Genomic DNA, 14,465 nt, shown 5'->3' on the forward strand with positions numbered 1-14,465 from the left:
GAAATAATTATAGATATTAAAACAGGAGATAACAACAATTACAACTCATTACCCCAAAATAGTCTCACAATATTGTTCTGGAAGCCACAGGCATGAACCCTATGTATCATGATGAGAACAGATTAAGTACTATCCCTTAGCAAAACAGACACAAAAAAGCACAAAAAATTCCACCCACTTGAAAAAACATGGAAAAAAGCAGAAACCAGTTAAGTATATTATCTTAGTAACCAATCAAATATTCTGAGTGCTGTATTTCTTCATACTTTGTACAGATAAAAAAAGCTTGTTAAAAGTAACTGTTCTCCCACCTTGCTGTGGGTCACCTCGTAATGCCTATGGGTTGGGAAAGAAGGAATTTATGATAAAATCTATATTTACACAGTTTTTCAACAACAGTATTTTCAAGTACTTTACTTGCTTAAACCAAATGACTCAAAATTCTGTTTTCCCTAATTTGCAAAAATGTCTATCCTTATGGAGATTATTAACATACCTTTATTTTCATCATCCAAGTTTATTATAGCATACATTTCTCTCAGGTCTGACAGATCATGGATTTTAATGCTAAAACCAAAACAAATAGTCATTCTCAATAAAACAAATCTCAGTCATCATGAACTGGAAAAAAACCAACCCAATCAAGACAGACTAATGAAGCAACACATTACAGCAGGAATGTAAAATGGTTTCCATTTCCTAAGGAGCAACATACACACCCACTGATTGTTATCCATCATTCTAAATACATTATCACTAAAAAGTACAAGATTCTTTCACAGAACTTAATTTAAGGAAAAGGCAGGACTCTTCCAATTCCAAAGGCCTGAGGCAACGTATAGTAATATTCTCTTCAATACTTAATAATAATACTATTCTTCTCTTTTTTAGCTGTTATGATACAGGTTGGGTTACATAGGCAACTCTGAGGGACTAACACTACCTGAAGCATGAACCAAAAAAACTAGCTTACAATCTGCTTTGCATAAAAATGGACAGATTGAGATATTTCTCATGCTGCTGTATTACTCAATAAATGCTAAACAATCTGCTTAAATAATATTGATTGGTAACTGAAGAGCTTGAAGCTGTACCACGTTCTGTTTGTAAGTATACCACTCTCAATGAGAAAGTGTCACACAAAAGTGGTCTGCTAAGGTCACACACACACACAGAACTGAGGACAGACAGAATGATCTGACTCCAACCATCACTCAGCTCCTTCCTTACCAAAGAATTTAGATATCAGAGGAAATAGCAGAGGAGCTATAGGACTTATATTCTACACTATACTATATAGTATACTATACTACAAACAACATATTTTGAAAGCACTCTGGTTTCTGTAATTATTTCTTCCGTAATGGCTTAGCAGTTTATATTTTTCACTAAATCATAAGGAGGATATTAGCGTTTTTAACATACTCTGTATAGCTTTAAATGAATAGTTCTCTTACTGCTAAGAAGATGCCTATGTCCAATTTGCAGATCATGCTAAAGTCTGACACTTTTGCAGTACTAAGTAACTCATGCAAAAATAAAGTATCGAAAGAAATCATCTATAAATATTACAGTTTAATTTTAACACATTACAATTCAGAAATCTGGGGCAAAATTAGCTTCTTCTAACTTTAGGTAGAGAGGGATTCCAGAAAGCAATTCATCTCATATCACTTTAATGACTTCTATCGGAGCTTTGAAGTCTAGTTTTAATGCTGACCAGCTAAAGTTACATAAGATGAATACCATTCTTTATTTATAAAACTGTCACTCACCAATTATCTCCACAAGATGCAGCTTTGTTTAATGATTGTGATATAGCAATGCTGCTTAGATTATCCTTATGATTATGAGCTTGAAAGATTTCTTGACCTATCTCACGAATATGTGTAGAAATAACTACAAAACACCCTCGTGAGAAACCAATCATAATGTAGCCATCACCATACCTGTTGCAACAACAACAAAAAAGCAATTCAGAAAAGAGATCTAAATAAAATGTTTTTTTCTCAGACTATCGCAGTAACTGTCAATGACTCCCTTCTCTAATGGGAAAGATAATCAAATTATAGGAATGTATATATACAATATAGTACAATACAGTATAATAAAGATTAGGGGAAAAACAACCAACAAATATGAGTTTGCCATACAAGGCTTTCCAACCTGATGTTCTCTCGTAAGTCTTCCTTGCTCTCTTTTCGAGATTCTATAATGCCACTCTGCTTTCATCAAGGAAAATACATGGTAGTAATGCTAGGAGAAAGACTTCTGATATTTTTAGAATAAGCACACCAAAAGATGAAAACTTCTATTTCAAGGTTCTCGCTGATTTGGTCTTATCAAAGCTATGTGAAAAAATAATGGCAGACATGCTGCCCTTAAGGCATTTCTGTGCAAACACAGTGAAATTACCAAATCTACAACTATATTTATGATTAGATAGTTTCTTTACTTTTCAGAAAGTCAAGTAGAAATAAAGAGGTAAGATAGAAATAGTAGCACGCTGTAAAGATGAATTCAAACAGATATCTCATCTACATAGTTAAAAAAAAATCACTGCAAGAAAAACAGTCCAGGTATTCCTAGCTATGTGGCCCTAAGTTAATAAACATACAGCTACAGGTTTTGTTACAGAGTTTCAGCATGAGGGATGAATATCAACTTCCTGTTGACTGAACAGGCATTAAAGGACACAATTCAAAGACAGAGAAACAAACAACTACTTTTCAGGTACAGCTGGAACATGTAGCTTGGGATTTCTTCAAAGGAAATTATCAATTGGATTATGTTGTAGGGAGGCTAAGAGAACTTCACACAGCTTTGTAAACTAACAAACTACTCAAAAAAAATCCACCCCACTCTTTCAGTTACTTTTTTCATCAATTTCTCATCCAAAAAAACCCACTCCGTAAAGCCTTCGATTTTACCTACTGCCAGGATAGCAACAGTATTATTGTTATAAGCCTGAGTACACCAACATCAATTACATTTTGACAATACTGCTTTTTTTAGCCATTGTATTGTTAAGTAAAGCAACTACAAAATGTAGACTCCTTTGTGCTTGGAAAAAAATTATTTAAAAGGCTGCAGTATAGCCAAGAAAATTCCACTATGAGCAAGGGATTCTTTTATTTCTAGCATTTATCAGAACTACTGGGAAAACTTTCAGCTTGTTAACATTAGAATGTTGCATAAGAAAGTTCTGCTCACCATCTGTATGTTACAATATTGCCATATGGCTGCTGAAATTTCAGATCAATTGGGTTATCAGGATCATTCAAATTAAAAAGAAAGAGAGTCTTCTTGCCGACCACAACACTTACCTGCCAATGAATGAAAAGGAAAAATAAACTCAGTAAGAACAGTATCATTTTAAAATAAGACCCTATAAAATCACCTAAAAGATGAGATTTAGCATTTTCAATAATTCTTAAGAATCACATGGATTTGAATTCTGGATCTTTCTCAACAGTGGAAGGGAGTTTCAGGATACTCTCCTCATAAGCCAGCAGTTCACAGATCTAAGTGCAAGCCCAGTAGAACACAGATTTCAAATTCAGCGCTTTCCCCCATGGAAGCATCAAATTTGCCACCATTTCCTCTGAAGAAAAGACAACAGACCATACGGAGTTATCCTGTAAGCTGTAAACTGGACTATGCTTACTTGAACTATGACACATTTTTTGATCCACAGAACTTCTCCTGTAAGATGGAAGGGAACACTACCACAATATTGATACCTCAAGTAACTTGCTCCCACTATGTAGATATGAAGGCAATTCTAAAAGAAGAAACACCCATTTCAGTATGTATTAAATATGCGATATTTATGGCTGGTGATCAGTCTAGGTGAGTGCATTCTATTTGAGGAAATCCATAGACAAGTTGGACTTCAGAGTAGAAGAAAGGTTCAGCTTTGGGGTTTTTTTTTGTATTCATTTTGTTACCAAAATGTGTAGTATTGTAAGGCAAAAGTAAAACACTCAGAAAAAGCACAGAGAAGGAACTTGTTTTGTCTTTGTCAAAAATATTTGAAGGGTTTTATACTACCTTTTGTTCCCACCCTCCATCTCAGATCCTGCATTTTCAAAATGTCTGTTAACTAAAATTTCCCTGGAAAGTAGAAAACATTTCACTCCATACAGACAGGCAAAAAACAGATCTTTGTCAATGTGATACGGAGGAATTCCTTTGTGATCCCTATACTGTAAAGATCTAATCCTGAGTATATGAGAATTTAATTTTGCTGCCCATACTTAGTTTATACATAAGGCCAAATTCTAATACAGTAACACTCTGCTATCCATGGTTTTTCTATCTCTCGCTTTGATGTTCCATTGCTGATCATTTAATAACGTTTTCTGCTAACTGTTGTCATTATCCCACTTTTCTGTGCTTCACCACTGACTGATCTGATGGACCTTGATTCATTTGGGAAGAATGACTGAAGACAATGAAAATGTAGCCATGTAGTAGAATGCTTGTACTAGAAGGGTTACATCAGGCATTTAGTCTTGTAGATGCTGAGGTTTGCACAAGATGAAATCTTTCAGAGTGGTGATCTGTTTTAAAAACTGACTGCTGGAATCAGCCTCTGAAAGCTAGCATCTCTGCATTTTGATGATCCTGCTCTTTCCTCTCCATCTGTCCCGTGCTTATACTGTTGTGTATTTATGCTGTGTGTATTTGTTTAAGTCCCTGCACACAACTCCAACTATTACACTAACAGTTATAGCAAAATTGTTCAATTATCCACCGTATTGATAACTATCGCACTTTTCATGAACGCATCCTCGGATAAAGGGGGTATGGCTATAATTCAAAAGAAAGTTTTGAAAAAATCTTCAACAGCAAATTTTAAGTGAAGGAGGAAAAAAAAATTACTTCCTAGCCCACAGAGATTGCCAGAAACCCTGAAATATGACATCAACTCGCTTTGCAGTATTTTGTATTGACTGCTTACTGTGCTTTCCCTGGTTGATATTCTTTCATCAGTCTTCATAACTGAGAACTGCATATCACTGGGATCAGAGCTCACTGAAGTCTGAAAGAAATAAGTGCAGATTGGGAAATCAATATTTACTGTAGCAAATGCTGATGCTAAACTGATTCTATTACTGCTGCCCTGGACATTTTAGCATTAGGATGGATAGAAATATGACCTCAGTTCAGATCATAATGACATGTTATATTGGAATACACTTGAAGAAATACCTACAAAACAGTTAGAAATACAAGTTCAAATAGAGAAGGAAATGATGAGGAAGAAAGCTTGCAAGGTGGTATTATACAGATAGTATTAACTAAAGCAGTAAAAATAAACAAGGTCATTCCAAAAAGAATGTAAAACAAACAGAGAGGACTGAGAACGAGGCAAATAAGTTAAATATTTTCAAAGCAGCATAATATGGGTGTATTTTACCTGTTTTGGGTAGTGATAGTAATCTAGCTGCAGTAACACAAGCTACTTAGTCAATACAAGATTACAAAATCTTGTAAACTAGCTTTCTTCAGGTCTTTGCTGCCTTGGCAGTTTCTAGTATCTAAGCTAGCTATTTTAAAACACAGACAAATACTACATTTTTTTTCTTTCTTCCTCTACAATATAGGGATATCTTTACACATAAAAATGGAAGTATATGAAATGAATTACGAAAGATTTCATATTTTCCTTTGAAAACCTTGAGTGAACCATTGTTCATTAAAATTCAAGAAGTCAAATACACTCATTGCTACGTTATACCACAACTGTCTTTTCTTGGAAGGACTGTGATGTATGTAAGCAAACAGAATGCTTAATTAGAGAATCTTGTGTACTTGGAAGAAATGCACTGGAGGTCCAGCCTATGAGAAATCCTCAAACATCAGAAGCAAGACTTGTTGTTTAACCCATGTAAAGCAAAACCAACACCGTAAGTATTGCCTGAAGACCTTATAAACAGTTATGGGACAGCTGCCCTGTGCTGGACCTGAGAAAGTCAACCATACAATTACATTCCTAAGACCTTGTTGTAATGGATACAGGGCAGGATCAAGGTTGAGAAAAGTATGCATATCTTGCAATCAAGTGGGGTTTATGAATACTACCTGTCTTATAGTATCCCCTTCCTGATTGCTTATAGTAATCATTTTGTCTTCGCCTCCTAGGGCCAAAAGGTTCTCAGTACTCCAGCAACCACAAGTAATCCGCTTACTGTGCTTACCTAAAAAAAAGAAACAAACCTATAGGACATAAATGAACACAAATACAAAAAATACAGGATGGAAATACGGTCTGCTTGGCTGCTCAAACACAGATTTTCATAATGTGAAATGACCTACCAGAGCAGTTAAATCAAACTCTATTGTAAAATCTTTATTTTAAACTTTTCATCCTTCTACTCCCAGATGAAAGTCTTTCTCACTTTATAAAAACTGCACAGCCAGGGGTCTGCCCTTTTGTTGCATCAGATGTCTGGAGACTATGTTACAGCCTTATTTTTTTCCACCCAGAGGTACTCTAAGCCATAGAAAAAGGTAACTTAGTAACAACAACAACCATATACACACACTTTGGAAAGGGTAAAGCAGAAAAGATAACACAAGTGTCTCATGAGGCAACATCAGGTATGCCTTTTTTTTTTTTTTAATTATAACCGTAAAAATATAGCAAAGACAACAAAAGTAGCAAGTGGAATATGAGCACATTTTGAGTTGCATATTCACACACAAAACAAAAAGATATCTAAGTGTATTAGCAAAATTTTACTCTGTTACAAATGTGAAAGCTTAATTTCAATATAATGCATACCAAGAACAGGAATCTTGCGAGAAGTCTGACGGTTATATATAAGCAAATTTCCCTTAGTTGTTCCAACAGCAAGTAAAGTTCCAACGCGAGACCATAATAAGACAGACATTGCATCCCTAAAATAAAGAAAATTCTTACTTTGTATCATATAGATTGCTTTCATGTGCTTATACACAAAATATTCCTGCATATTTGTTTGAAGTTTTATGACACCACAGATTAAGCAGAATTTTTCAACTAAGTAAATGGTATCAACAAGTATCTTAATTATTTAAGTATGCACATAACAGCGAAAGCAACAAGTTAATGTAATAAGACTTGTAGAAATGGAAATGTGTCCAAAAAAATCAAGTGCCTTTGACACAAACATATAACCAAGTGTAATTTGGCTGACGACACTGTTCTTAAAAAAAAACTGATAATGTAGGTAAAAGATATTTTTCAGTTACCTTTCTGAATTGCTCTTTGTATTTAAATAATTCTATGAATTCAACCAATTCGAAGTTATTAAATTGACTAATTTGTCACGGAATTAGAAGATGTAATATGAGAGCTTAGAAAGAGCAATTTTCACTTGACGTTTCAGATAAAGTAAGGACAAATTTGGTCTACATTTGAGGGTACATTGAATAACACTATACGTTACATTTTAAAAAAGCCTCCTAAGCAGAAGAATTTTAATCAGAACTTTCTCCAGTGCATAGTTATTTCCATCAACATCTCTCACATCTTTTTAACCCTTTCTGTAAGCATACAATAGCAAATCAAATCAAATTTTGGGCATTAATTAACATGTGAAATGACTTCCAACATTTGGTTTGCACATTGAGGATTTTGTCTGTGCTTTCTTTAATTTTGAAAAGAGGAGATACAAGAAAGTCTGCTTCCCACACAGTTTATGTCTTAATGCTTATACTGCTTAAGCAATAGCACTGTGACAAAAGCAGCACTAGGCACTTCAATTAATTTGTGTATAAACCCTCCCAGCAAAGCTGCCTACTATAAACAATTTGCCTCAGGTATTATAAAGACAGATCACAAAGGAACTGCAGTAAGAGCACAATCCATTTTGGTACGTACCTTCTGTGCTCTTCTGTGCTTGCAAACTGATAAAGTACTCTTCCCCCAAAATACTTGTTTACACATGAAAAGGAGGTTTAATACTGTCTATTTCTTTATGCAACATAATGTGTATATATATCTTCATAAATTGCTATGATTCTACAAAAGGCTATGGTTTAAATCTGACCTATCCAAAAAGAAAAACACACCTACTTATAAAACCTATATATAAAAAAACATGTAGTATTTTAAGGCTAAAGCTGATGTATTCCAGCAGAGCAGAAGACTATAAACAATGCCCATTATAATAACTTCTGCACTAAAGAGGCATATTGCTATTAGGTAGTGACAAAAATGGAATGATTAAGAATGAGTAATCTAGAGATATCTAAACATTCTGAGGATGCCTATTTGATGCTACATAAAATTAATTAGATGGCAGAAAGATGTTAACTATTTTGAATTTCTTGTTGTATGTACAACCATTGGCTAGATTCGAATGTTTTCTAACATGACTTGCCATTTTAATAATCTTCAAAAAATAACATCACTAAATCATACATAATTTAAGCCACTGTGCAGTTTGTGTGAAGTAACTGTACTTTTTCTTCTCTAAGAGCAGTAGGACTTGTAAAAAAGTTATTTTAAATACAGCTTAAATTCAGTTTCAATGTACACATATATATGGTACAAAGCTGTAAAATACGAAAATATTCCATAATCAAATATCCAATATTCCAAATGGAGTTCACAAAGTGCAAATGCAAACATGGAATATTTCTATATTCCAGACATGGAGTTTTAACCTGAATCTGGAAAAAAACAAAAAACAAAAGGAAAAAAACTCAAGAGTCCTACAAAAAAAAAAATTAAAGGATAAAATCAGAAGGAGAATTTGGCTCAACTCACAAAAAAACAAAATAACAGCGTACCCAATTAGCTGTTTCTCTGCTCAGGCAAGTATCCTAACAACCATGGCACGATTGTTTATGTAGAGTGGAACAGTTTGGCATAACAGATTCAAAGAAGCAACAATTTAAATATTAACCCAAGCTTATTTGTTAACCCAATGCTTAATTGTTAAGTAAGCCTCAGGAAACTGAAGTCCATTTTCCAATTCAGAAGAGATAGATTTGAACCTGTGCCTTCCATATCTCCTTCAATCCTAAAGCAAATAGGAGTATCACATCTGTTTTGTGAATAGCATTTCAATCCTCTTATACATCTAAGGGAAAAAGGAAAAAATCCCAACATCACTAAAATCATTTCGCTTTCTTATTTTAAGGTTCCTGTTTATTTGGGTGAAATACTTTGGATAAAGTTTGGCTGGTGTAGTCACCAAGAAAATTCACTCATCCTTGCTGCTACCCACAAAGTGGAAACAAAGAGAAACTCACTCAGGACTTTGGCATGATTGGCAATTAGAAAAGAGACAAAAACCCACCACAGTAAACCCCTCAAAAATCAGCAAATCATACCAAAGAATGAAATCATACAAATAATTCAGCAACAAACTGTAGCACATTAGTCTGATAGCATATATCCTTTGAAGACTCCAGCAGAAAAATAGTCTTTGCTCTATATCCCTATGTTAACAAATTCGACCTTTTAAAAAGTAAGATACAAAAAAGAAGTTCTAAAGTTGAGAAGTCCTCATGGAAGGCACCAGTGATGGGAAATGGGACAGGATGCTAACTCATACTTTCTAGTTTTGCATATTTAACTTAGTTGTCTAGTCTTTTCATACTCTTAATGGACAAACAGTAAACTTCTCTTCACTCTCAAGGCACCCAAGTTGCTCCTGGGTTTCTCCACTATATTGGAAGTCTCAAGCTACACTTCAAAGTTAGATGATATGATCACTCTCACACCTTGTGAATGGGCCCACGGTTCAGGTGTCAGTATTCATCCCAATTTCTAGAGTAAAAGATGAAGTAAGTCTTCTCAAGTAGCTGCATGACTACACGATTTTATAGGTTAAACACAACATATACTCTAGTCATAGACAAAAAACAAAGATTACAACCTACGAGTATGATATCCCAATGGCAATTTAACCAAGAAATATATTGTATCATTTTCCATTAGCATCAGCTTTTAGGTTGTTTTTAAAGATAGCATCATGAACAGCAGATCATAATGGTCTAACTCTTCAAATATACACATTTTTTTTTTAAGAAAAAAACTTTCTTACCTCATGCCACTGTCTAGCTGGCTTGTTTTGTTTGTGTTGGCATCCCACAGATAAATAGTACTAGATTTGTCTGTGATTATTGCTAAAGTATCTCCATCCTTATCCCAGTCCATGGCAACACAGTTACTGAAGGAAAAGAAGTAGTTTCACTATTAAGTTAAAATATGTTTAAAAGTATGCAAGAACAACCAGAATTGTACAAAATTGTAATCCCTGTATTGTAATTATAATTCCTTTTCCCTCCCAAGCAAATAGACTGTAGATTTATGTGGAAAACATATTTCAGAGGAACCATATTCTTACCCAAATCTCATCTAAACTGTAGAGGCTGAAAAGAACATTCTAAAAAGAGGATTGTTATCTAGGTTGCAGAATTTGAAATACTATTGTCTAGATTTTCAAGAGACACTAAAAAACTCTGTAAGCTTCTATTTTGTCAGAGGCCACTCTGTACTGGGAATATTTTCTCCTAGCTCCAAAAGCATAATGAACCTGGTAAGAAACATATGCAAAAGCAAGAAAAACCTCTGCTCAGAAGTAGTTCCCAGAATGAACATAACAGCAGACATATCCATGAATCTCTAGTGAATAGGAAACAGCCTGGTTTACAACATATTTTTACAGCAACATATACTGTAGACTAAAAACTTATGACATATGAGACTACTCTTTCCTTTGTAGATAAATAAATTGATAGCTTCAGTTTAGAAAACCTATCTTCACTCTCCTCCCTATTCAAATGAAAACCACTAGGTCAAGCAACTGTGAAACTATCCTATGGAAAAGTATGTAATACCTGTAATGTCTGTAAACAATTTCAGTAAGCCTTCAGCTTAAGTTCTCCTATCTTGTTTTTTTAAAATGTTCTTGTTAATACTTAACAGCCAATGGGAGCATCAAGAGCAGGAATAAAAAGAACAACAACAAACAAAAGGGAAAAAGCTGAGAAGAATGAGAATTAAATAAAACAAATTCTATCAACATAATGATAGGATGATGCTTATAGCATCAACTATTACAGCATTTGATATTTTGAACCCCATTCTTATATAAGAAGAGGTCTAGTGTACATAACAGTTAACCAACAAATAAAGCAGCAAAGTTTGGACTGAGTGGGAGATTCTCAATATAAGCATCCTTGTTTCTGCTTAAACTGTGCATCATAGGTAGTTATGAGGACTCCCCTTTCTACCATCTGCACCACTCCCCGTAACAGTGGAGGATCCCCAACAGAAGCTCTTCACAGAATTCACAGATTTGACTTTTCTTTTCTTTTGGCATTTTATTGGGCAGAACAAGCATATACAATATGCTTATTATCATGAGCAATACAGCACAGGATGAGCTGGGCCATGGATACTACCAGCAGGTCAGCTAGGTTAGATGCAACGTAATGCAAGTACAGGGAGCATTTTCCTAGTCACTGACATGAACAGCCCTCACTACGAATGCTACCCGACCAGAATAGGAGTTTGATACCGTCCTTTTCATGAGAACTTCCTTGTGAAAAGACAGCAGAAACTAACACACAGACACTCAGCTAAACAAAAAAAAAAAAAAAAAAAAAAAAATCTGTGTCAAGATGCAGTGATCAGTAGGATACTAGCAGGTTTTGTAAAGACAATGAGAATCAGGTGTGTTAGTTCAGTGTAAGGTGGCAAATACCATAAACTCCCAAACTGGATTTCTACAGGGTTCTTCGAGAACTAACCAGTGATTTAGGGATACATAAGTAAGATTCTAGAAATGAAAATTAGACTGGAAAAGAAAGCTAGGATTTAAAGCTTTAGCGGAAGGTTGTTTTGTGGGGTTTTTTTTAATAGAATTTAATGTTTCATATCTTGCATAAAAAGAGAAACCTTAATTTTCAACATGTAATTGAAATAATAGAATTAAAAAGAAGAAAGAATTAATTTTATCGTGTATAAGAAGCTATCTATGGGAAGAGTATGACCCCTCATAGGCAACACCTTCGCATTGACTGAGGTTTTCATCCTAATCAAAATGAATCAGGTTGCTTGAGATAAATTTTTTTAAAAAAATCAGAAGTTTGCATGAATACTTAAGTTATGGGCAAGTAAAACACCAACAAAATCAGGAAGTGCATAAATGACACCACTGATACACCAGGTAATAATGGTGCCCAATGAAAGTATATTTACAGAGCAAAATAGTGTGAGGACCCGATGTCACACTGTATGCACTTCAAGGGATTTTACTTTGGACATTGTCTAGCCTTTTTCCTGTGGACTGACTGTCTTTCAGCAGTTGGAGTGCAACTTCAGTTTAGTTTCATCTGAAAGAAATCCAGTTTGTATACTCCAAGACCAGTCTCTATTGTGAATCAAAGCATGGTAAATAGGAAAAACAGGGAGATTCACTTCAAAAGCACACACTTGATCTAAACTAAAAATGCTAGTAAGACATTAAGCCAGTGACACCAACAAAAGTACTAACAACAGAAGGATATTTTTCCTCAATAAGGCTATGACGCAAATTAGTAGAAAATGGACAGCAGTGAGAATGTAGTCACTATGAACATAACGTGGATATATTACATATGACCTCATTATGTTTATTCTTAACATCATATCTTTTTCTAGCTTTTTAATGAACTAGATCAAGTTTATTATTAATAAGGAATGGTTTGGATATGAGGACGTATTTTTCTGACTATTCCTGATAGCTAATTAGGAATTCACATTTTGTTTCAGGATTACGTCTTGTCTCATATTCTATACATGCTCATAAGCTTGTCTTCTTTTCTAGCTATATCAACCAGAGATTGTATCCCTTTCTACAGACCTCTCACACTGTTTAGGCATCTCATCAGAAGAGCAGCATTTTTAAAGTACACATTTCAAACTCATTTCAGTACCTACCCCGGTAAGTTAATTTCATTTCTCTTCTGACCATGACGATCAAAAATTTTCACAACGCGATCACCTCTAAAAAAGATTAGCATATAGAATAATTCCTTTTCTTTATCTGCAAATGATGAGTTCATAAACCTTTTTCCACATTGAACTTATATCACAGTAAGGCAGCTCAGGAGTTTAATATATTTACACTGATAGGGAATTGATAAATATTTTGCATTGTTTTAAGATTTGTTTAACAATGTTTTCTCCCCTCTACTCTCAATGATTTGTATAGATACACGCAATAGATACTTGTGATCTTACCCTGTTACAGCAAGGAAATTTCCCAAAGTTTTCTGCCAAGCAAACTGCACAGGGGAACCAGACCAAGCTTTTTCTAATAGAGTGAATACTTGCTGGGGGACAAAAAAGAAGAAAATTACACATTTTTAAATTGTAAGCATATAACAATACTGCATCTACTTAATGCATGTTAACAACTATCAGTTCTGTGGGGGTGGGGGGGAAAGGAGTTCTGGATGATAATAATGTACTAAAGTACCAAAATTCCACAAAAAATTCTTTCGGTTTGTGCAGGAAAATTTGAAGTTTCTGGTGCTGAGTGCTTGCACTGAGAACCTCTGTAACAATATCACAGCTGTCATTTTTTCCTCTAACAGTCACAAAAAACAGAATTGAGACATTGCAGGAGACCCTCCCCTCGTGTCCAAAGACCGTAATACGTAGCTGAATAGGTTTCATGGAAAAATCTAAGACCAAAAGACATCCTTAGGGCACAAAACACAAAAGGCAATGAAACAGAGGTCAACTCTCTTTTAATGGTATGTAACTAGCCTGTCTTCTCTCAGTTGTAGGGTCTTAACTCAGGACCTCAAAGCAACTTGACCTTCAAAGAAGATTCTGACTTCTGACTAATGAAGTTTCTTAACTCTATCTCTTCCTTTCACACCACTTGGATAGATTTTTCTGTGAAATAGGGGTGGGCTAAATCCTGCAAATTTGTTTCACAGCTGCATAGTCCCACATTTTTTCCCCCTTCCCACATCGCTGAATAAACACAAAATGCCTGGGCTGGCCTACTCAGCCTTTGGCAAAGTTCCCCATCTCCTCTTCTGGGTACACACAAGCTCTGTCAATCCTCGCGTTCACTTTGCGTTTTACTTACGCAAAGTATACCGAAGTTAACGGGCACTGCACTTCGCAAACGCAAATAACATCCAACAATGACGCTCGATTTTGAATCAGTTTTAATAAAACACTTCACAAATCAATGATAAAGAAAAACGTCACCGGAGCGCAGGCAAGCTCCAGCTCCTCCTGACCGCCTCGGGCAGCGACAAGGCGAGCACGCCAGGGCCCAACCCCCACGTAACGGCTTCGGCCGACCCAGCGCCTCGGGCAGCCGCCGCGGGAGGCGCAGCGCGCCCGGGGGCGGAGCGCCCGCCCTCCCCCACCCCCCCGCTAGGGGGCGCCAGGCGCGTGGGCACCGGCCGGGGTTTTCCCGCCGCGCCGCCCTCCCCTCCCCTTCCCTCCC

At 35.6% G+C, this 14,465-nt stretch overlaps 1 protein-coding gene across 1 annotated transcript in view; it reads right to left on the minus strand.

Annotated features, from left to right (window-relative positions):
- WDR19 (WD repeat domain 19) overlaps nt 1–14,465 on the minus strand; it is a 44,490-nt gene that overhangs the window by 29,820 nt on the left and 205 nt on the right. The window contains exons 2-10 of the mRNA XM_085322771.1: nt 13,235–13,326; nt 12,932–12,997; nt 10,050–10,175; nt 6,794–6,909; nt 6,091–6,206; nt 4,967–5,047; nt 3,214–3,326; nt 1,776–1,949; nt 497–567 (exon numbers count right to left, since the gene is read on the minus strand). Of these exons, the coding sequence (XP_085178897.1) occupies nt 497–567; nt 1,776–1,949; nt 3,214–3,326; nt 4,967–5,047; nt 6,091–6,206; nt 6,794–6,909; nt 10,050–10,175; nt 12,932–12,997; nt 13,235–13,326 (955 nt within the window). The remainder of the gene's footprint in view (nt 1–496; nt 568–1,775; nt 1,950–3,213; nt 3,327–4,966; nt 5,048–6,090; nt 6,207–6,793; nt 6,910–10,049; nt 10,176–12,931; nt 12,998–13,234; nt 13,327–14,465) is intronic.

The sequence above is a fragment of the Rhea americana genome, unplaced genomic scaffold, assembly GCF_003343005.1.
Source record: "Rhea americana isolate MKP2758 unplaced genomic scaffold, rheAme1 scaffold_8, whole genome shotgun sequence".
Classification (NCBI taxonomy): Eukaryota; Metazoa; Chordata; class Aves; order Rheiformes; family Rheidae; genus Rhea; species Rhea americana.